This window comes from Symphodus melops (assembly GCF_947650265.1).
Source record: "Symphodus melops genome assembly, chromosome: 16".
Lineage (NCBI taxonomy): Eukaryota > Metazoa > Chordata > Actinopteri > Labriformes > Labridae > Symphodus > Symphodus melops.
In genome coordinates, this window is record NC_136706.1 from 3180346 (window position 1) to 3203878 (window position 23533).

The 23533-nt window shown below is 45.6% G+C and overlaps 1 protein-coding gene across 8 annotated transcripts; it reads right to left on the reverse strand.

Annotated features, from left to right (window-relative positions):
• Window positions 1–301: 301 nt before the first annotated feature.
• On the reverse strand, window positions 302–22980 carry prrc2b (proline-rich coiled-coil 2B). Of its 8 annotated transcripts, none has more exons than XM_079364478.1 (31): window positions 22765–22980; window positions 18645–18822; window positions 18372–18549; window positions 17949–18051; window positions 17066–17129; window positions 16733–16876; window positions 16107–16426; window positions 15811–15935; window positions 15566–15729; window positions 14793–14877; window positions 14500–14659; window positions 13417–13756; window positions 13096–13322; window positions 12082–12283; window positions 11767–11974; window positions 9216–11261; window positions 8507–8667; window positions 8283–8398; window positions 8053–8194; window positions 7743–7819; window positions 7151–7459; window positions 6934–7035; window positions 6622–6814; window positions 6442–6539; window positions 6228–6355; window positions 5881–6121; window positions 5107–5274; window positions 4437–4537; window positions 4183–4264; window positions 3656–3865; window positions 302–2812 (listed from the first exon to the last, which is right to left on the reverse strand). In XM_079364478.1, exons 2-31 carry the CDS (start codon window positions 18757–18759, stop codon window positions 2642–2644), a joined length of 6780 nt encoding a protein of 2259 aa, XP_079220604.1. In that variant the 5' UTR covers window positions 18760–18822; window positions 22765–22980; the 3' UTR covers window positions 302–2641. The 8 variants fall into 8 exon arrangements, with proteins under 8 accessions (XP_079220604.1, XP_079220609.1, XP_079220603.1 ...); XM_079364483.1 differs by having other exon boundaries at window positions 4437–4516; window positions 7151–7438; window positions 8507–8670; window positions 18372–18546; window positions 22765–22979; XM_079364477.1 differs by having other exon boundaries at window positions 8507–8670; window positions 18372–18546; window positions 22765–22979.
• Between the last annotated feature and the right edge of the window lie 553 nt (window positions 22981–23533).

Sequence of the window (23533 nt, forward strand, 5' to 3'; positions counted from 1 at the left end):
AAACCAGACTGCCTCCCACACGCCCCCCGGAGGCCATGGTGGATAGCGTTGATATTTGTTGATTCCATTTCCTCTACAGACACATCAGTGAGGCAGTGAATAAGCCCAGAACAAGATATCTGCCTGAATTAAGTCAACTTGAACTTCTTTCATATTAATATTTAAGACCCCCCCCTCCCCCATACCATAAACAATGATTATAAATCACTTTAAACAACATGTCAATGTAGGTGTTTTCTTCTTAACTGTGTTCAAGGCCGCTATAAAATAATCCCCCCGCAATTTCTGCTTTCACAAAGAGTTGATGCATGATTTTTAATATGACAAAGTGAGAATACAGAATCAACGGTACATTTAAGAAATCACAACTGCTTTATTTCTTTTTTCTTTCAATAAGCTCTTTTTTTTCTTTTCTTTTTTTACAAGGGCGAGTAAGGACCAAATATCTGAAAGGATAAAGATCAGGTGGGATAAATAGAACGCTGGATCAGCGGTAGAAAGCACTGGTCCTCTGACACAAATGAAATATGCATCTTAAAAGTACAAAAAAAAAAGAAAGAAAAAAAAAATAGAAGTCAGGGCAATATGTTGGTGCAGATACAATGATGAAGCATTGAGATCTTTTACAGTAAGGGATAAGATGCGCGAGAGAGAGATAGAAGCACTCCAAGCCTGATAAACCTATCAACAAGTGAAAGTAGTCCATTCTGAGAACACAGTGACCTTTTCAACATTTAGTCCTTTACAGTGCCACAATATCTAAAATGAAATGTGGGTCTAAACCCCCTCCTCGCTGGCAAGGCTCGACTGACTGTACAGTTAAGTATGCATATACATATATACCAGTGAAACACTGTCATAAAGAGAAGTCGCAACAGTTTGTAGTGTGGTGGAGCCGCACGGTGAGCAGTAACATTGAACCAGTTATGACATTATGAGCTTCAAAACAAGTGTCTGTTACGAAAAAGAACAAACTAAAATAAATGAGAATCCAAACAGCTTCACATTTTCAAATAGAACAAACACTTTAAAAAGTCCTTCGTAATCCACTGGAAATGCAGTGCTTGCAAAAAAAAAAAAGAAAAAAAAAATGAAGAAAAGCGTAAGCGAAGATCAGGTTGTTTTTTGTTTTTGTTTTTTTAAATGCAGCAAGCAACAGCAAACGCCCCTCGGTTGTGATTAGCTTCGAACAGCAAAACGTTATTTGGACCCCGATTGTGATTATAGTTCGGCTGCATTTATTGCTCGTGCCATCTCAGAGATCAGAATAATCAAATGATGTCCCCTACCGTACTGTCAGAGTCTTTTAAGAGCCATGAAAAGGAAAAAAAAAAAAAGCAAAAACCTCCCCGAGGCCGAGGGGCTTAAAAATCATCACTTACATCACATGTTCATCAACAGACAATTTGATTAATTACAACCCAAACAAAGCGATAAGAAAGCACACATTTCAATCAGCTATTTTGCAGGGGGGGAGGGGCGGGGCGGGGTCTTTTACACCAACCGCAAATGAACCCCCTCCCCATTCCCCCACGTATTCAACTTCACATTGAGCTCCAAAAAAGAAAAGGCTTGCCAGCTTGGTCGTTCGGTGAATCCAGGCAGTCACTGGCAGCACAATGAAGGCCGAGTTCAGGTGCAGTCTTTGTTGTGAAATGTTGCTGCCAGTTTACACACGTCCAGCAGGTCACATGCACACACTGAAGTTCCCGTGGAAGCGACATGATTTGGGGAAAATATGTCCACTTTTTTTTTTTTTGGGGGGGTGTCATTTGACTTACAGAGGAGAGCGAGCGACAGAACATAAAAAGCAAAGAACAGAGCTTTAAGAGAAGAGGAGATCATTTCCACCAATCAAAGCCGGCAGTTCATGGATGGGCCAGGTGCATTTCAAAAAAAGGGAGGAGGGGGGAGGGGGGGACTTCCAACGTGTTGACATGCAATGATGTCCACAAATTAGACATTAATTTTTCATTGGTTAATAAAAAGGAGTCCTTTAGCAAGAGGAGGAGTGGGTGATGACTTGAATATTTAATGACTTGAGTAAAAACGCCAATGAAAAAAAAGAACAAAAAAGAACAAAAAAAAAAAGTGCCCCACTGCATTTTCAAATGTGTTTAAAAATATGAAAACAGACTCTTCTTCTGGTAGTCCGCTGTGTAAGTTGTCTGCCTGGTCTTAAGGGCTACTGACCACAAACAGGAAGTCAGGACAGTTTGGCAAAATGGTGTGAAAATGAACCACGTGTCTGAATTGGTCACTTTCCTTTTCCCCACCTCGGAGAGAAACAAAAAAAAAAAAGAAAAGAAAAGAAAAGATTTTTTTTTTTTCTTCTTCTCACTAATCTCCCCTTAAAAGTGACTCATAATAAATTAAAGAGGACCTTGAAGAGATCTGCTTAAAAGACTGTTTGTGTCTATGTATATATTTATATATATTTATATATCTCTATACGTGGTGTGAAATTATAGTGTCCAGTTCTGACAGTTCAAGAAGAGTAATTCAGTAAGCTGTCTGCTTGAAGCCCCCCCCCCCCCCCTTGGGTAAGCTGGGTCTCAGCAGACTCAGATGTTGGTCGGGGGGGGAGGGGCTTTGTGTCGGCAGGCTGGGTGTTGATGAGGATTTTTTTGAAGGTCCATAGTTATGCCTTGCCCTCCTCTACTTTGACAGCCTGGGGTTTGATGGCTCCAGTGCGTGCTGGTTTGGCTTGCCCTGTGGAGGGCAGGGGGGGCTCCTGGAGTTTGCTGGTCATGCCCCCGGGTGGTGTCTTGATCTCGCCCACTGCCTTGCGCACGTCTCGCAGGGTTTTATTCTGCACACAGAAAAAGACAGAGGAGGGTCACAAGTGTGGCCGCGCCCTGACCCCACCCACCCACGCACACACACTCTTGTTTTGGATAGTCAAAGCTGACGCTCAGCAACCAGGAGGAAGGTTCTTCACAGGCGTTTTCATTTCTTCACTGGCAGACTTTTCTGACATTTTTCACAGCTACTTGGCTGATTCATTTTATAGGTCTCCTAAAAGCAGCTTTGGCAGTGACTGACTGTGTTAAATATGAGTTCACTCTTCATCAAACAGTCAGATAAGAAACTTAGCTCGACTAAAGAACACAACCCTAAAAATGCTGATTTGCTCAACTCAAGTTATTACTGTAAAATTCACTGAAGACGACGCATTGCTGAAAGAGTGGGCTGGCTCAGACAGCGCACTTCGTCTAGTGTGAGTGCGCCCCTTGTATTCTGGGTTTTACAGTCCTTACGACATCAACAAAGGATTGTTACTGATCCATTCTTATTGAAACATTATTGTCACATGATATCGATCAGCTTTAAACCCTCCAAACACATGAGCAGCTTCATGCACAGTTTCTTAAAATAAGGAAAACAAAAGTTACAACTGTCACATTGCTCATAGTTATTTTAGCTGATAGAAAGGACACATTTTTAAATGATGTAAAATTAGCAGACTCATAAATATTACCAGTCATACTATAAACAGTGTAGAATAATGACATGCTAAGAATCAGTCTGACAGCAGAAGAAATGGTATCCAGTGTAAGTACATACAAACACTAACAGCACACAGTAAGAAAGGTAAAGAGAGAAAGAAAAATGGATAAAATCAAATTACCTATATTTACAGTGGGTGGCTCACCTTCATGCCATCCTCTGGCCCTTTAACGGGGGGCTCAGGGGCAGAGGGAGGTGTGGAGTGGGAGGGGTCGCGGCCGGGGTTGGGGTAAGGGGGGGAGCGGATGATGACAGGCTTGTTGACCTGCATGACGGGTCTCTGGATGGGGTTGGGGAAAGGGCCAGTGGTGGGGGGGCGCATGTGCATCACCATGCTGCCCTGAGCAGGGGGGACCTGGTGGTCATGGGTGAGCAGGAGGGGAGGGGGGGGGATGATAGGTGAAGGGGTTGGACATGAATGAAAACAAATAGTTAGCATGCTTGTATTTCAGGGCATTAAAAAAAACTGTTGTTTTTTAAATCACAATGTTTCCAAACGTTAAAAAAACTGATCCTGTGTCATGTTCTACAATATGTTGCTTAACGAAAACTTCATTTCTATTCTTACAAACAAGCTGCAGATAAATAACAGAGATCAGAGATTTAAATTGTCCACATTAAACACATCTCACTGTTTTTATTTATATATCAATATATTTGAGAAATACACACCTGTTGAGCAAAGTGTGTGGGCAGAGGACCGACGGGCCCCCCAGGACCAGAGGGCTTCCCGCTGGGGCTGGCAGAGCCGGGCCTGAGGAGGACAAGGACGGCAGATGACTTTACAATCCAAGGAACAAATTCATGTTCGAAGATAAAAACGGATGCTATTGTCATTTCAAACTCCTAAAATGTGTATTTGTGACTCGTCACATCTCATATAAGACGTGCTTGTACAAAGGTTCACTCTGTCGTGGCACACTCACCTGTAGGAGCCTCCTGATAAGCCAGGGGAATGACTCGGCTTATCAGCAAACTGAAAACCTTTCATTTCCATCTGTGAGCCCTGGGAATAAAGATGAAAGCACTGACATTGTCAATGAGGATTAATTAATTAGAGAAGAAAAATGCAGCAATTGTATTTGAATTTTTTTTTTAGGGCCTGTGTCCATTAACGGTGCTTTAAACGCGGGCTTCTCACCTGAGCTTATTGTTGCTAGGTTACCGACGCTTAATTCTCCCTCCCTCTGTAGTTAGCGTTAGACTTTTATTGCAGGTAATAAAGTAGAAGAATCGTGTTCAGGTTTTAGAAGCAGCTCTGGATCTGGAAACTGTTCTCTCGAAGGAGAAGTGAAATAATCATCTCCCCCGCCAGTGTCGACGACAAAACTGATGAATTGACTTATGATTGGTCGGTGAGGGAGAAGAGCCATTGACGAGTGCAACGCTGTGAGAGCGCCGACAAAAAAAATTAAAAACTCGAGTCGCCGAGCTGAATGCTAAACATCTTTGGTTCGGTAGCAAGAACGCGGTTGTGAATTGATAACGTGTGCTGCCAGCGCAATAAATGGCGTTAGTGGAAACAGGCCCCTGAACTGCTCTGATGTTTGATCAGAACAGTTCTTGATTTCAATAAATATAAAAACAAAATCTCACCTCTCGACTGCCGGTCATGACACCAGGCTGAGAGCCAGGCGGCAACATCCGGCGTGGAGCACCGACTGACAGGTTCTGTCCCTGCTGCAGCTGGATCGACTGCGGGAGGATGAGGTGCTGCTGGGCTGAGCCGTAGCGCAGCTGAGAGCCGGGCAGAGGCATGGTCACCTGCAGGAAAATGAATCGTTAATATAAAACGTCTTTACAAGGTGATCAGGATTGGACACCTGACTGTATAAAGAATGGACGGCACGACACATCGCCTTAAGTGAAGCCAAGCGATTTATATTCTGTGATGCTGTGGGCCGCACTGACCTGATGGATCTGTACGTTTAAATGTGCGTTGGCTCTTCCTCATGCGCAGGCTCCAAATTCACAATAAGTCAGCACAGGTGGCAGAGGTTCAGGCCTCGTCCGTCTTTATTTAGTCACTGACTATACTTCAAGAACTTTCAGAAACAGTGGGGGCCGAACAACTTCAGTGGTGTCGATACTTAGTCGAGCACCTTAAAGCTCCTGTGAGGAACTTTCCCGTTCCCGTCGCCCTCAGTGGTAACATCGTCCTGTACTTGTGGATATTTTGTTTACTGACTAAAAAAATCTCCTACGTTTTTTTTCTTTAACTATCACATGTACCAAACACAGTTAACTTGTTACCAGCTGTCTGTTGTTTTTGTAGGTCATACAAACTAATCTGGACTGATTTCAGCCGGTCTCATAGCTACTCATTCACTCCTCACAGGAGCTTTCAGGCTGCTTCACTAATCCGCTCACCTGGATGAGCTGGGAGTCCATCAGCTGAGAGGAGCCCATGCCCGGGCCCTGGTTCATCTGGCTGTCGTAGACCAGCTGCTGGCTGCCGTTCATTGGCTGGTAGTGTGAGCCCGACTGCTGCTTGACCATGTCTGAGGGCTGCATGCCAGGGAAAGCCGAGTAGGGTCCCTTGAGAGGGGCCCCGCCGGACAGCACCATGGGACTGGGCTGGGACAGGTTGGGATGCATGTAGACCTGGGACCTGAAAGGCAAGGGGAACACAGGATGAGTGGAGAGTAAATCGTGGTTCCAACATACATGATGTATGATGAAGTGAAAATAAGAGGAATACTTCGCGGTGGCAGTACCTGAAGGGGGGGATTGAGTTGAACATCTCCTGAGATTGTGAGACAGGTAGACCGCCACGTAGCCCCAACTGAGCCTGAGCCTGAAGAGACGTGTGCAGAGAGATGGGGATCTGCTGGGCTGCAGCAGCCTGAATGGGAGAACATATTTACTGTAAAAACAATTCAAACACTAAATCAAGCATGTGCCTGTGTTGAAGAGTGTTTTCATCTCTACCTGTTGGTATGTCTGCTGCTGGGTCATGGTTGGAGGAACGAGGCGTGGCTGGCTGGGAAAGACGTGACCGTCCAGATACAACGGAGGGATGTGATTACCTATTGGAAGAAAAACACGGAGTAAGTTTCGCTTTATGTAAATGTTGAGCCCTCATCTGTCAGTGATTAGAAGCCGTGTTACCTTGCATGGACATGGAAGGTGCGACTGAAGCCACAGGCATCTGAGGCATGGAGACCCCTCCAAATGTGCTGTAGCTGACGCCGCTGGATGAGCCAACGCTGCAGGGAGGCTGCGCACCTGAGGCGCCCCCGCCAGGAGAGCCCTGCTCAGGGAGCGACTGAGAGTTCTCCCACGCCTTCCGGGCTGATTCCATCTGAGAAATTAAAAACGTTTAAAGCTGAAATGAACGTACGAGCACACAAATTACACACGCGGTTCAATGTACAGAAGATGTCTGCAGATGATTCCTCTGCGGGGTTGTAATTGAAATACCTTGAGTGTGAGGTCAGCACTGGGGAAGGAGATGGGGTTGAGGTTAATGCCTTGCTGCAGGTGGTTGGATCGCAGCATGGGGATACTCTGATTGAGAGCAGTCTGTTTAGAAAAAAAAAAAGTTCAGGATTAATTTAAATCACTTTTCTATCTGATTTGATCAGGTGTCACACGAGCCGATACACATTTTTCAGAAACGTGTAAAGTCGTCTCTCACATTGGTGGTGAGTGCATCCTGCAGCTTGTTCACCGGATTGGACACGGGCACCGGGGCGGGGCCCGGTGGAAGGCTGAAATCCGAGTCTTTGGCACTGACTCCGAACTCGATGGGAGGCACTGGCAGCACGGAGTCCACGTGGAGGTCCACGCCGTTGACCGGTGTGATGGGGCCACCTTCCAGACGATCCACGCCCTCCGAACCTTTGCGGTGCTTGAGGGAGCGTTCGTTCCCGATGGGCCCCGGCTTGTGCTGTTCTTTAGTCTGCTCGGGGCCAGCGTCAGAGTCCTGGCAAGGAACAAGTGGACACTAAATTATTTGCTTAGGTTTCTGAAAGCGACCAGATTCCTTCAGTTTTTGTTTTGTGGAGAAAAGGATGTAAAGAGGAACATGCTAGATTGATGATCTAACCCTACAAACTTGCAAGGTACTGGCTCTTTTTTTAAGCACTTTTTTTATATATATATCATTTAATTTTGCACAGTGTGATTTTTCTTCTGCTATCCTGCTGTAACACTGTACATTTCTCCGTTTGCGAGATATAGGATTAAAGGTAATATATAGGAAATAGCGGATTATTTTATAATCTTACCTCAGAGTTTGGCTCACTTCCAGTGTAGGACACTTGTTTGGTCCACGAGTCACCTCCTGAAGACTGAACAGAGAGAGCTAAAAACAGAAAAGAAAAATGATCCCATTAGTGAAAACTGCCAATCAGATGTCTGGTTTTATAGAGAGCCCCTTCATGATAAGGTGACTAACACCATCTATATGACACTGATTGTTTAGAAAGTTCAGGTGATGATCTGTAAACTTCATCTCATGTCACAGGTGCTTTTAATATCTCATTGTATCTGTAGTGAATATAAAGGGATGTACAGTTAATGAGGGGGGACAATTACCTGAGCTGTTGGTCTCCCAGATTTCAGTTCCTAGGTTGTTAGAAGTGAGCGCCTCCTCAGGCTGCTCCAGGCTCATGCTGCCCTGCTTTTTAGCGAAGCGCGGCGGTATCTTGGATGCGATGCTCCTGTTCTTCACCGGCACCTTAAAGCAGGCAACATTCAGAACTGTTTAATCAACGCTTTGCTCGCGATCCTTTTTCAAGCAGCTGCACTGCGTAACGTGAACTCACAGCATTTACTTGTTCCTTCCTCCTCCTGTCATCCTCCTGGGGGCGCCGTTGCTTTTTGGACAGGGCATCCTGGTATCCATCTGCGGCCGACACGGGTCCCCCAAGATCTCCCTCAACTACAAAACAGCCAATGAATAAGAAGGTAAGAGATGCATGACTGGGCATTATCTAAAACCCATGTTACTATTTCTATCAGCGTGATAGCTTTAAAACACTGGACTTACTCGGGTAGCTGCTGAGCTCGTACTGAGACAGAGGTTCGACTATGTCCGTCTTCACAGCTCCTTGCTTCAGCTCTTTTTCTAATTTCTTCCCAGAGGACTCCGTGGGCTCCCTCTCCTCCTGCTGCTCGATGCTGTAGACCGGGCCTGACTCATCTGGGCCTCTACTGAAACACAGGGAAAGGAGAGACATGGTTAAATCCTTAACCGATGCAGCAGGATGGCGCTGTGTCCACAGAACAAACTGTCCACATTATACCGCTGTTTGAATCAACTCCATTAAAAAAAAAGCACTATTACTGGAATGTGTCAAATTCAATCCAAACCCAGGAGGCTAGCGCTAATAAATGAGGGGCAAGTGAAAACCTCTCTGCAGGCCTGTGTCAGGCACGACCACAGAGTGCTGACCCCCTGCACATCCTCCACTCTGACTCTATGAGCGATCACCATCGAGCAGACGAGTCCACAGCGCACAACAAACTGTTCATATCATAACTTTGATTCTTTCTTTTGAGGAAGCTAAATGTGTGCAGAATTGGCGTCTTAAAAAAACCCTGTTACTGTCACTTTAAGAGTATCAGCCAAATAAACAGAAATACTGCTGCTGCATTTCAAGCAATAACCACTAAAACAAGACACTGAACAAAGAACATGTCCATGCACGTTTAGAGGACATGAATGGTGTACTTGATCCGGTCTTTTGCTCGCTCACCTCTTGCACGTCGTGCCTCCGTTCTGCCAGCTGTCACTCCGGCTGGAGGTGGACGTCGGTGGGTCAGGCGTGCGCACCATCCTGCTGGCTTCCAGCAGCGACGGCTCTCCTTTCCTGTTCTGCCGCTCCACCAGCGGCCTCTGGCTGGAGAAGCTTCTCTTGCAAAGCTCTCTCTTCTCCCCGGAGGACGGGTCGTTGTGACCCGAGTCCGAGGGAGCGTCGCCGTGTCCCTGCGGAGCCTGGCCTCCGCTTCCGCCGCGCTTCTCTCTCCAGTCGCCAAAGTCGCTGTTCTCTGACCCCGTCTCCCAATCCTCGGTCTGACCGTGTTGGCCGGGTCGTCCGCCGGTGTAGTGCCCGCTGGGCCAGGTTTCCTCCGCGCTGCCTTTGGAACGGCTCGGCCAGGGATTTGCAAAGTCACCGTTGATATACTCATCGCTCGTCCACTGGTTGGAGCCCGGTTCACGTTCTTGCTGAAGTCGTCGGAACCTTGGCGGTTTGTCTTGACGGGGTGGGCGGCGTCTCCTCAACATCTGTCTGTCTGGGTTGTCGTTGTCGATGTAGTACTCGCCTTCCCGCTCCTCGGTGCCGTTTTCCATGAAGGAGCCGGTGAATTTAGGGGCGTACTTTAGAGCCTCGCGCTCCACGGGGGGTCTGCGGGAGTACGTTGTCTCGGCTCCGGGACCGTATCCGTTTTCTTGCATGGAGCCGCCACCGCTACTGAACTGGGGTCCACGCCCCCTCCAAGTAGAAATGTCCCTCGATCCTCCAAAGCCTCGACTGTAACTCCCGGCGGTGTTCAGTCTGGGGGGAAGCATGCGACCTCCGAAACCTCGGCTGGACTTGGTCTTATCTCGTGGATCTTGGGCGGCTTGGTCCTCCGCGTACACCTTGTTGGACCTCCAGGAGTCTCTGTCGGCTTTACGGACTTCTCCAGACTCTGTGTAACCCTCTCCATTCTCAGATCCCTTCTGGCGTCGCCTCTTGGGCAGCTCCTCGTACTCGGAGGCTTCACTCAAAGTCTCGCTGACATTTCGCCTTCTGGGCTTGCCTCGCTGGAACTCCTCCACCTTGATGAGGTCTCGGGGAACGGCTCGGCCTCTGCCTGTGCGCTGGGCTCCGCTGCTGCTGCTGTTGTTGTTGTTGTTATAAGACCCTCGGAGATTGTCGCCGCCTCGGCCGCCCCGGGTTCCACCTCTCGAGCTGAACTCCCTGAAGCCCCGGCTGCGGCCTCGGCCGGTTCCCCTGACTGCGCCGAAGGCCTGTTCCTCGTCGATGAAGATCCAGTTGTTGCGCCGCGGTGCGTGGGGCTCGCGGTTTTCCTGGCTTTCTCTGGGCGACTGGCTCTTCCCGCTGTCCCAGGCGTTCTCTTTTGGGGAGTCGTCACTGTGGGTGCTCAAAGGCCTCTCTGTTTTTGCGGGAGCTGGTGACTGGCGCTGCCTCTCTTCTGGCTGTTTCTCGACAACAGGTGAAGCTGAGCGCCTGCTGCTGGCTGGCTGGTTGTCTTTCTTTAAGTCGTAAACATTAGTAAGGATTTCTTTCTCCAGGCGGTAAGGGACTGTCTTCTCCTCAGGCTCAGGTTTGGGCTTCTCATTTTCTTTGTCTTCCACTTTAAGAGCCTTGAGAACTGGTTTCTTGATGGGTCCAGTTCTGCGGATCAGAGTGCGCCCACTGGTCTCGGACGGCTGGCTGACACTGCTGCTGGAGCTGGAACTGGACTCGGACCACTGGGTCGGTGCGTTGCCGAGTCTTTCATCTTGTTTCTGACCGCCGTCTCTTTTCCAGCTGTCCTTGGAGCCATCCAAGATCTCATCGTGTGAATCGGGGCCATCTTTCAGATGCTTTTCTCGGGAGTCTTGTTTTGGGTATTCACTGTCTGCGTGATTCTGCGAGAGGTTCTGGGCAGTGGTCAGCAAGCCTTGGTCACGGTGTCTGTGTTCCCTGTCTGAGCCTCGACTCTGGTAGGCGTGATGGGGGAGATCGTCTTGGTTTAAGCACTCGTTTGCTCGGTCTTCATAGGAGTCCTGTTGGGAGCCAGCCAAATCACTTCTGTAGAAAAAAGACAGTAAGGTCACTTTGTTTTCACACACACTCCTGGAAGTATCTTTGATTTTTTTTATTTTTATAAATGGACATCCGGCCACTGTAATCTTCCTGATTTACTTATTCAAATATGTTCCTCAAAGAGTGACTTTTTTCATACCAGATGGAAGGAGCAAAAATTCTGGGTCAAGATGGGATGGAAAATTCATGTATGCAGCTCAGCCATAAAAATCCTGGAATTGTTTCCAAGTCTTGTAAATGTGTTAAAACACTTTAACACTAATCTGTGAGGTGAGCTCCACTACTGAAATCTGCTTAGAAGAAAACTTGTAGTGAGAGGAACTTCTTAGACCCTGTCTACACTGAAATAACAGCTCTGGTCAAAGACACTGTCACATGAATGCAATAAATAAAAGAAGTAATCATCCAAGTACTGTTTTGACCTGAAATATGACAACATTTTAAAATCAGCCTCATTCCTCTAAAATTCACAATTTCACTTATAACCGACCTGTCATCCGGCTGCCCACCATCTGAGCTTTCATGCTGTCTCTGGTAAGGTGGAGTAAAGCTGCGTAAGGGGTAGCCATCTTGGTTCCAAATAGGGTAAGGCTCAGTGGAAGGGGCTCTTCTCTCCTGGTGCATGCTGGGATGGTGGCATCCCTCATCAGAACCAGGACTATTCAAGTGGTCCTGATGCATCATGGGTTTCATCATTCCTGTTGAAAATAAAACAATACGGTTTTTTTATACTCCAGAAACCACGTGACCTTTTCTTACTTTCACATTTACAGACCTGCGCTCGTTTACTGGGTTCATTGCTTACCTGAAGAGTGGACCGCCCCTGGATAATAGTCCACAGGGGATCGTCCTTGGGCCATGCGTGGATCCATGAAAGGCGGCATCATCATCCAGCGGGGATCAAACCCGAGGACATGTGATGGATAGTAGCCACGTTGGCTGTGGCTTGAGCCAGACGAGGCCGGGTGACCGGACTGCGGCCAGTGCTGCATCTTGTACACCTGTTCCTGAAGTTCACAAGCAAAACACTCGCATGAGGATCAGAACTAAACCCACCGCAGACCCCCCCCCCCCCCCCATTTAAAATGACTTTAATGTAGACTTCTTTTCTCTCACGGTAACTGCTTCAAGGCAGACGTTAGGAGAGTTACACTAAGACAATTCAGACACTTTTGGAAAGAGAGCACTGATTGTGAAAAGCCAACTGAATTTCATTACAAACTTATTTGGGTGAATTGATTGGTTTTTTATGTGCAAGTGGTCCTGGCAATCAAAACGGATTCTGACATTTAACCACGAAAAACAAAAGATTCAGTCCAACACACGATGTCTACTGTGCAATAAAAAAAAACCAACAACAATATTGAACTGACCCGACATGACATCATCTACTGACATCAGAGCACGCTTATTATTATCCAACGTCTGACAATAGGGCGAGTATTGAAGAACACTGATACATCGGAGCATCACTAATTTTAAAATCTTCTGTGCTTAATATTAAATGTAAGGATGGTAATGCGGCAGCCTGCAAGGAATTACTTCAAAAAATAGTGGGGTAAAAAAATTCTTACAGGAAGAATGTTTCACATCACATGAAACATCAACATACCGTGTCTCTGAATAATAAACAGTCTATTCAAGAAAAAAAAACTGTAACTGTAAACCCAGTGACATAAGATCAGAGGAGAATCATCCAAATCAGAGGTCAAAACCCTTCACTTGGCCCACTGCTGTTCTTGTTTGTGAGCTGAAGACTGTTAAAATCTCTTCTCATAAAGCAGCCACTAGTAAACGATGAGGACTTTATGTCACTCACCTGCTGCTGCTGCTGCTGCTGCTGCTGCTGCTGCTGCTGCTGCTGCTGGTGCTGTGGCTGCTTTTGAAAGCGGGGTGGCATGGGTTTGGAGGGATGGCGTCCGTTGTAGTCTCCAGACGGGGAGGACGGCTCCTGGCTATCGTCCTCACTGCCACGGTAGTTGGAGAATCCAGGCTCCTCTCGGTAACTGTGGCCGGGAGAGTTGTCCGAAGCGCCATCACTTCCATCTGGAGATGATGTGACACAGAAAACTTCTTAGATTTGACTTTTATAACCGTCACAGCTCAAGTTAACCATGTGGGTTTAAATGAAGAGTTTTACCCTTTGTGCTGTATTGCCAGGTGTCCGGGTGGCCTTTGCTCTGCTCCCTGGGTGGAGAGACAGGAGCTTCTTTGCCCTCTCCATCTTTCTGGATTTCCTCCGTCTTTGACATCTGCCTTTCGGTCTTTCCAAATTTCTCGTCCAGCTTTTTCAGTTTTTCAGCACAGGCAGCCAGCCGCTCCTCTCGGGCTCGCCTCTCTTCCTCCTCCCTGCGCCTGCGGGCCCTCTCCACGGCCTCCGACAGCTCGGGGGACACGTACTTGGCCCTGGCCGGACCCTGGGACTGACGCTGGTGTTCATCCTGCTCCGCCGGTGGCTCGCCTTGAGTTTTCTGCACGGCCTGGAGATGGAAGAGATGCCGTTAAAGCGGGGAGACTGATGCTCGAAGAATTCTGGGTTTCACAGCCGAGCACGCACTTGCCAATTCAACACCGTCTCCATGACGCTCTGCATTGTAGTACTAGAAAAACAATCATTGCCTCTCAAGTTCTCAAGTCGAATTTGACTGAGATTTTGTGAGCGGTCCAGTTTTAAGAGGTCCGAACCCACAAAGTCCTGGGAGGTCTAAACATTCTCTGAACTCTGTGTGGGTGTACAGAGCCTTCAGATTTAAAATGATTCATGACTCTAAAATGATGGAAACATGAGAAGGAAGGATTATAAGCATACGCAGTCCTGTGTCTGTTTAATGTGAAAATAACTGCCAGGATAGCCTGTGTTATTTTGCCTGCTAAGCCCACCCACTCACACAGGGGACCTCGAAGCCTTGTTTTGTAAAATAATAATTACAGAGGCATAAACATTTGTCTTTAATTATCAATTCTTCACATGGAAACAGGCCAAGCAAGCTGAAGCAAACTCATTTTTATTATGTCTTTCACACCCTTTTTTTCCCGTTGCTGAGCAAAAGAAAAGGAGTGAGATACGTCTCTATGGTTACTGCAAGGTCATCTCACTCGAGGGCGTGAAAAGGCTGCATATGCTCTGTGGTGTTGCCTTGTCCTCAGCAGGCACAGAGGGATTAAAGAGGGAGATGTGTTTTAACACTGGATAACATCCTAAAGACTGCGTGTGTGCGGTTACCGGGGCGTCCGTGGAGAGATATCTGCCGCTGCTCTTCCTCAGAGACTCGTGGTGGTGATGTTGGAAAGAGTAAGTCTCCTCAGGGCCGTCCTGGGGGTAAGACGCCTCGCCTGAACTCAGGGACGATTGGCAGTTCTCTCTCTCCCTCTCCCATCCGGCCCTAAAGAGCAAAACATCCAGATTCAACCAGGAGCCCTTTTAAATCAGGACGATGACTAAACGTGTGCGCCTACTTCAGCAGAAAACCCCCCCCCCCAAAAAAACCCACTGAGCCATGAGGAAAGTTTTCTCACCACATTTTGTTTTTATCACTGGAGTGTTCTTCTTCATCATCACTGAACTTGAGTTTCTCACTATAATCCACTTCCTCGTGGAGTCCTGAAAGAACAACAGACGTGTTGAGGGGCCAGATGTTTCTCACACACACACACACACACACACACACACACACACACACACACACACACACACACACACACACACACACACACACACACACACACACACACACACACACACACACACACACACACACACACACACACACACACACACACACACACACGACCTTCGTAGGGGGACAGTGGACGTGCGTCATCGGAAGAGTACAATATGAAGAAAAAAAAACAAAAAAAACTTTGTTTGGCCTTAAAAACTTCAAAAAAAGATTTTCTCGAGTCGGGAAAATAGATCAGTTCAACAAATAACTGCGCTCGGCTGGATCACTGAGGGAGGGGTGTGGAAGCGAGGGAGGCGGTGCGCTGAGGGAGTTTTGTTTTGATCAGAGAGAGTGGCATTGGGTTGCATATTATACTTATAATATCACATCCGAACACACAGGTTACCTAATATGTCTGAAAAAATCTGTGTGCTCAAAGGAGGGAAAAAAGCAAGATAAGCTGCACCAGTTTACATCCCATCATTTTAAAACTAACATAATTCTTATCAGAATTTGCTTGCATGTTTTGTCAGTCCATTGTTGAAGGTACTGATTGGTAGTGAAAAAAACTAATCACATGATTCCCTAAAGAGAAAGTTGGAGGCAGTTGAACCCGTTAATACTTACCAGCCCATCCATCCTCGCAGTCATTGTCAAGCTCATCCAGATCCTTCAGGTCCTCCGGGTTGACGATGGCCGGGCGCTGCGGTCTCTCACCAGGCCGGCGGATGGGCTGAGAGGAGAGTCGAGATGGAGGGCGAGCGAAGCGGGTCTCTCTCTTTACTTCACCGCTGCGGAACGAGATGGCATGAATAACAACATCACAAAAGCCAGGTGTTCTCAAACCGCTCAGGTTCAACTCTCACACTTACTTGACAATGTCAGGTTTGGGGTAGCTCTGTCTAAACGTGGGTTTGCTGTCAAATCGGGCGGGGGCTGCAACAGTGGTAGGAACATTTTCTGCACCTGGGGCTTCACGTGTGTCTTTGGAACACATCTGAAAACAGCAGAGGGAGAAAAACGTTCAGTGGGAATACATCAGGCACATGATCGTCAAAAATCAAAACTGCAGGAAAATATACAGAGCAAAGATCAGGGCGCGGCACATATTGTTAACCTGAGGCGCCATCTTTAAACGCGTATGTTGTTAGAGAGCGGGGCTACTTACAAAAGCGGGCAACATGTCATGGTAGACAGCAGTGGAGGTGTGGTGAAGCTGGTACTGCAGGGCAGTGGGGACGGTTGTTCTGCGGACAGGCTGGGCGGGTCGCAGTGAAGGCTCCTTGGGGTCGAGGACCGGAGACTGAGCCGTCACTACGCTAGAGGTGGCGGCGGCGGCGGCGGTGGCAGAAGGGGGGTGAGATGAGGCTGGAGGGGTGCCGCTCTCACCCAGGGCAGTGATCTTACCCTCGGGGTCTGCTGGCAGGCCCAGGGTCAGGGACGAGGGCTGAAGGTTCCTGCCACCACCTTCCCTCCAGCTCGTCACGTCTAAGAAGAAAGAGAGGCGTGTGCAAACAAAATGACTAAACCTGCATGTCACTCGTGGAGCTGCTTTAAAAAAACAACAACAACCGTGTATAAGAAGGACACACAGTAGCATCGAGTTATAAAACCTCAATGATCTGCTCTCTTCCTCTCAAGGCTGTGAATCGTTTCTTCAAGTTTATCAAGGAGATTGTTCATGCGGTTCAAGCCAGACAGACAGAACTCACACACAGACAGTTTAATCATTTGTTTCCAGCAGAGTTTATCTCGTGTGTGTGAGCCTGCCAAGTCCTGTGAGCGTAGACCTACTCTGGGGGCGGAGGCTTGGTCCGGGCCCATACGACGGATCGAAGCCGCTTCTTTCCTTGCCAGCCTTGTCCTGTTCTCCAGCTGCCTTTAGAGTGGGAAATTCCTCGTGAGAGAAGGGCTGAAGTCGGTTTGAGGCCCTTGAACCTGATGTTGTGGTTAAAAGAAGATGAGAAGAGAAAAAAAAGAGGAGGAAAAAACGGTGTCAGTCTGACTCGAGCAAAAAGAAGAGCATTTTACTAAGTGGCAAAGACGTAGGGGTCACAGTTTGAACGCTAGCATGTAATGACATTTTAAACACATTTCATGCTTGATTACAGAGCGAGGATGACTCACCATCTTGCTCTACTGCCTTTCCATTTAGCTGGGCCCATTGCTTTGGTCCACCTGTGTTTGTGGTCTGAGGAAAAGAAGGAAACAAAGGTGACTGGTCGTGTTCTCGGACACTCACACAGAATAATGCTCCTGCTCTACTTCTGACACACGTGAAGTCTCTGCTGCAGCTTCTCAAATGAGCCCAAGTTGTGTTAATTACATGGACTGTTATTAAATTTGGACGTAGTCTCAGTGACATCATCTGTTGGTTACGGAAGGGAGTTTTTGAAGCCTAAAAATGACATTTGACAACGTTGTCTCAACAGAGCTTTCTCTCAACCTAGTAACAAAGAGGTGCAGCTCAGGTGGGCCTTAACCCTCCAAACAAACTGTGCCACACTCCTTAATATACACCTGCATTAAATAGGGCACATTTTAAACAAGGCATTTAGGAACGGTTGTTTGTGTGACTGGGCATTTGCAGCTAGCCTCTAGTGGACACTTTGGGAACTGCAGGTTTTTGCGCTTCGGTTTTGCCTTCACTTTTTTCAACAAGGCTGCTTGATTACAATCCTTTTATTGGTGTGTGTGTGTGTGTGTGTGTGTGTGTGTGTGTGTGTGTGTGTGTGTGTGTGTGTGTGTGTATTTGCTGCTGCGGTATTGAAACAGGCATCAGTAACGTGTTTTTTTTTTTAACTAGTATGGAATTGAAGTGGAAACTGCGTTACTATGACAACCCTTCTAATGCAGTCATATAAAATGCGAAGGTATGAAAGTATCTATTATCAAGATCTGCACAGCTTTACATGAAGGAGCTCTTTGGATTCAGGACAAAGGATCAAGCTAAATCCTTGTGATATTGAGGAATGAATAAAAAAGGGCCGAGCAGCACACACACACACACCTCTTGGCTGGCTGCCGGTGAGGGCTTCTGAAGATTGGAGACAGATTTCTGTGAAGCCAGCTGCGGCTGCAACTCCGGCAGCTGTGGTGTTGATGCAATAGAACTGCAGACAAGACAGAAAAAAAAAAAAGGGTCAAAGCTAGCACCGGTACATCGACGTCACACAGGAGCACGGAAGAGTGAACCTCTGAGCAGGCGTTAAAACAGCAACTCAGTGTAAACACAGGGCAGCAGCTTTACAACAGCAGCTGAGCGCCACAAAGCTCAAAGCTGTGTTCTAATTGTTATGATGACTGGAAACAACATCGTACAAAAACCTTCAAAGTAACACAATAAAATACCAAATCATACAATAGAAACGTGAGTGTGTGTGATTTACTTTTCGTAAACTTTGACTGAAAGACGAGGTGCTAGATTTCTCACCTCTTTTGATCGGGTTGTTCCTGCTTGTTCGCCCATCCTGTACCGTCTTTAGGCACAATAATCACGTTGGGATCGTTTCCTTTGTTTTCAGATTTCAAGCTCGGCAGGTGAGCAGGTGGGGGCATGCGCCGGGCTGCGGCCACTTTGCCAAGACTCTGTAAGCCATGTCGCGGAACTGCTGGGAGAGAAAAACAGATTAGTCGGTTAGTCGATGAATCGACGCAGAGTAAATATTCAGTAAAGAGACGGATGGTGAAGATGATAGATCCTTACCTGTGTTTTTCTGAGTTTCTATTGATTTTCCCTTGTACTTGTCAAATAGGCTGAGTGAGGAATACTTGCTTTTCCCATCCTTGGACTTGGTTATTTGCCCCAAACGATCGGACATTGCGATGTAATGTCATCGAGTATGGAAATTTTTCTATGCGCCTCTTCCCAGTGCCTTCAGATTCTGTAAAAAGGTGGGAAACAAATGATTAAAGATCACATATGATACTCTTTTCAACAACTTGAAAATAATTCTCAGAGCTCCTGAAACATGTGCTTCAGTTTTCGGTTTATTCCACATCCTGCCTCCGTTTTGGTACGGTGAATCTTCACGCTGCTCATGTTTTCACAGTGAATTGTACTCTTTCTTGGAAGATGTGCAGTGAGCTGGGTGGACATAACCGCGTCAGCTACGTAATAGTGTGACATCATAGCAGCACGCCAGCTTTAAACCGCTCTATGTCGGCCCTGGTCAGAACTGACCGTTTCTGTAGCCACGCCCCTCTCTGGAAGGACTCTGGTGGTTTGGGCTTTCGAGCACCATGTCTGATTGTTTCTGTTGAGAAAGCAGGCTCAGAGGGCTGAACACACACACACACACACAAACCCAGCTGTGGGAGTGTCACCCTACTGGGGGGGGGGGTTACTTCTCCAAACGGCCTGTCAAAGACAGAACCTGAGCTGGTAAAATAACATACAGAGGAGACAATAAATAAACTAAAATATATGTGCAGCTAGTCACAGCACTGATTTCTTTTGTTTAACAGACTGTTTGATAGTTATTAGCTACGGCTGGTTACATTTCGCCCGTGAAGGTTGTCATGCAACAAAAGCGATTGAAGCTTGACGGCTAAAAATAACCTGCTTTTTCATACGTGACCAAGCATCACGCCGTTTGTTTTCAAAGTGGAGCGCTGAGGGATGCCACATAGTAAGCAGTGGCAATAAAAACATGAATCTGCATCAGTGAGAGTAAGGCTTTCTGGATCATCAGGTGTTTGCAATGTGAACTCAGGAACATCGCAGCTGTAAAAAACAAACAAAAAAAAAACACTGAAGTGATCAGAGAGGATTCCAGCACGTCTCCAAACAGGTAGAAAAATACGAGTACAAAACACATCATGCGCTGACGTCGCTCCTTATTTGGATACTTCAGGTTAAATGAAAAACTGATGAAACACTAGGTTTACATTTTTTGTCTTTGTTAATATTTTTGTTCCATTTTATTCTGTGTCCTGACCCAATGGGAGAGAAATCAACACATTCCCCCACCCATAAATTAAATGAAGAAAAAGTATGGCACACAGTATAATTAAGCAAAAGGGCAACAATGGAGGACATTCAGCATTTTTTCTGTTCCTTCTTGGCATGTTGGGTTTTATCACAAGATGAAAACGAGACTAATGATGAGAGGAAGCGCGAACCTGCACAGGAAAAACAGATTTAAATTTCTTGCTCGAAATCCACCGGAAACTTAAACGGGGCGCGATTTGTGTTCGTCCTTCATCACCACTGGTGCAAGGGAACCAGCGGTGATACTTAGGGTCGATCGGTACGTTTGGCATAGTTTGGATGCCATGATTGTTGATTTTGAAAAAAAAAAAATCACATTTCTTGACTGGATTGGTACAGTTTGCATATTTTTGCCTTTATCCACAAAGTGAACCTGAATGATTGGTGGAACAGTCTTAAGCTCCATGTGTCGCATGTGTGATGTGAGCAGCTGTAATTAAAGCCAAAGATGCCGATGTGCTGCCCTGCATTAACCTATAAAGTTCTAATTGTTTGTTCCCTGTTAAAGTAAAACTAGTGCAACAAGATAACTCAGAGAAACCACAATTTCAACAAGTGCTCCCCTAATTAGTAACACTAATAGGAAAATTACTGTGGTAATGTTCAAGCATGCACAGCAAGATTATACTGAGAAACCTGAAAATGTTGTTAAAACACATAAGAAGCTCTGAACACCACAAAACAAATCTGGCATGATATCACTAAGTTTCAGCTGCAAAGAGTTTGACTAATATCTTAATAAAACATCACGCTAAAGCATAAAGGCGTGGCAACTACTCACTGATATATTCGTCAGTCAAGCTATCATTCATAGGATGACAGGCTTGGCTGAAATATGAGGAATATTATTTTAGAGCTAGAGCTATATCGCGTGTGGAAAAAATTATTTAAAAAAAAAACAATAACACACAGTTAAACATGTGTGATAACTATGATGTGTGTGTGTGTGTGTGCGTATTTTTATATTTCATGTAAGTGCGCCTTGTTTTATGTGTCCCTAACACACTGCTTTTAATGTTAAACACTTTGAAATACATTTTAAATGTATAAACGATTGTGATACCAATAAAGTTGATTGATTTACGATCCTATTTGAAGAATCAAAAACGAGAAATCATCAGAGATGTGAAATGTGGAGAGAAAAAAACGTAAGAGCAGACTGAGCACTTTTTATTTATTATTTGTTTGTATTACACTTAGGTCCGACCCAGCAGCACACAGCTGGTGTTTTGATAATAATGAACTGAAAGCTGTGTAAATAAATATCATCAGTGATGTAGTGCAGAGTATACCAACGTATCTTTCATTCCCCTCTGATTCACAACAATGACTGACTGACAATATCTGCAATCTATATGATTTAGTCATGTACATATTAGTCTTTAATTACCTGTTGATATCTGTTTAGCTAATTGTTATTACTTAATGTTTCACTGTACAGAGGGCACAATCTACAGAAGTTAAATTCATTTTGTGTTAAACATACCAGGCCAAGAAAGCTGATTCTTTTCTCCTGTGTTAGACTCTTCCTGCTCTGTCTAATCGAAATCCAACTAACTAAATACTCAAATAGTATGCCACTGTTTATAACAGAGGACATTTATTCTATATTTAAAGATAACAAAGTTGTTTAAGCAGAACTAAATATCACCCAGAGAAATGAACAGCAGACTATCCGAGGCCCCTGAGTTAAAGCTCTGCAGAGGCGTTTTACAGGGAGTGAAAAAGAGCTAAAAATATCACCATTTTAAGTCGATTAGGTCGAGTAATGGGAAGTTAATGTCAGGCATATTGTTTACTACGTTAATATTCATAATCGTGCATAGATTCAACAAGGACCACCTCCAATTATAATAAATGAAGTGAGGGGAAAAAAAGCTCGGCGTGTATGCTAACGCTATGACAGCTAACACTTGATTTTGCAAAATGTTCCACCTCAATAATGTCAGACAACTCAAAAACAACAGAAATTGTTGGTAAAAAATAAATAAATAAATGGCAATATAACAGTCCAATAATTACCGTTTTGACTTTTCAATCGTTTAATTGTCGATGTCGCTCACTCCCTCGTAAGCTAATACGAATGCTAATCCTAGCACATGAAGCTGACACCAAATAACAACAAAGTTTGACGATTTTTTTTTTAATCATAAAGAAAATTTAATCAATTGATGTTTCAGGTTGTCAAGACATCGCAACATCCTCTTTGAATGTTACAATCCCTAAAGTGGAAAAGGAATCTAGGTGCCGTTGCTAGGTGTCGTTGCTAAGCAGCATAGGCGTAGATGCTAGCCAATGGCTAAAAAGAAAAACGGCTATGTAAACATCGAGTGGAAGTGACGAAGGGCCTAAAGAAGCTTTTGTACCATCACTTTATCATATTGCAAGTGTGTGTAAGATAACGGCGGATTATTGTTTTCATTTTTTTTTATTCTCGTGGACGTAACAAAAAATACATCCGTTTGCTTTGAGTTAGCATTAGCTAGCTGCGACGTAGCGGAGATCCCGTTTAACATCCAGTCTTGATGTTCAAAACAACCTTGACAGGCCAGGGGTGGAGGGGGGGATTTCACTGCTTCAGTGCAGCGGGGTTAGGTATTATTTAACACGCTATTTATTTGTGGGATATCTGTAGAAAACGATCAGGGCCCGTGCTCACATAATTCTAAAACCATTCTCGGGTTTCGGGGTCGGTCGGTCGGCAGGGATGGGAATGTAGGACAAGGCGATTAAAAATGGCTGCTGCACACAGAACAAAGCGACAATAAAACTAGGCAGCGGAGAAGCAGAAAAAAACAGCAGATTAAACACAGCTTATCCGCTAGTTACTCACCTATTCAACGACTTGATGTTTCTTCTGATCAGCGAGCAGTGATGTATTTCCACAAAATGCTGTCTAATCAAAGGATGGATGGCGATTGTAAAGCCCAATCTTCTTTAGGTTGAACCGATAGCTGTGTTGTTGCTGGGGTCCTACCCGGCCTGAAAATGAACAGGGCTGTGTGTAGGCTGAGTCCGCTCGCCTGAGTGCGTCTTACGTCACCACTCGACGTCCGCTGGGAATCGAAATAGCGCCCCCTGCTGGCAGAGATAGATAGATCGACAGACAGACATTCAGACAAGACAAGACTTCAGCACCCTCTTGGTTTTTTCTGGGGGGGGGCAAGGATGGGCAAGGCACGTTTATTTATTTATATAGCACATTTTATTAGTTAGGCAATCAAAGTGCTTCACACAATGCATCAAAAGCATCAGGAAAAAAGGGCAGAATAACACTCAACTCAACTCTGATATATATATATATATATATATATATATATATATATATATATGTATATATATATATATATATACATGTATGAACACCTTTCATACATAAAACATGCAGCCTAAAATCCTTCACAACAGAAACATACAATACACAATAGAATACAAAGAATGTAAATTCTTTGTATTGACATTAAATAGAGATTAAAAGAAAAAATACAGGCAGCAAAAATCACAATTAACTAAAAGCCAAATTAAAAGAGAGGTCTTTAGTTTATGTTTAAAAACCCACAGAGAGCTTTCTGTTCGGATGTCCAGAGGCAGTGAGTTCCACA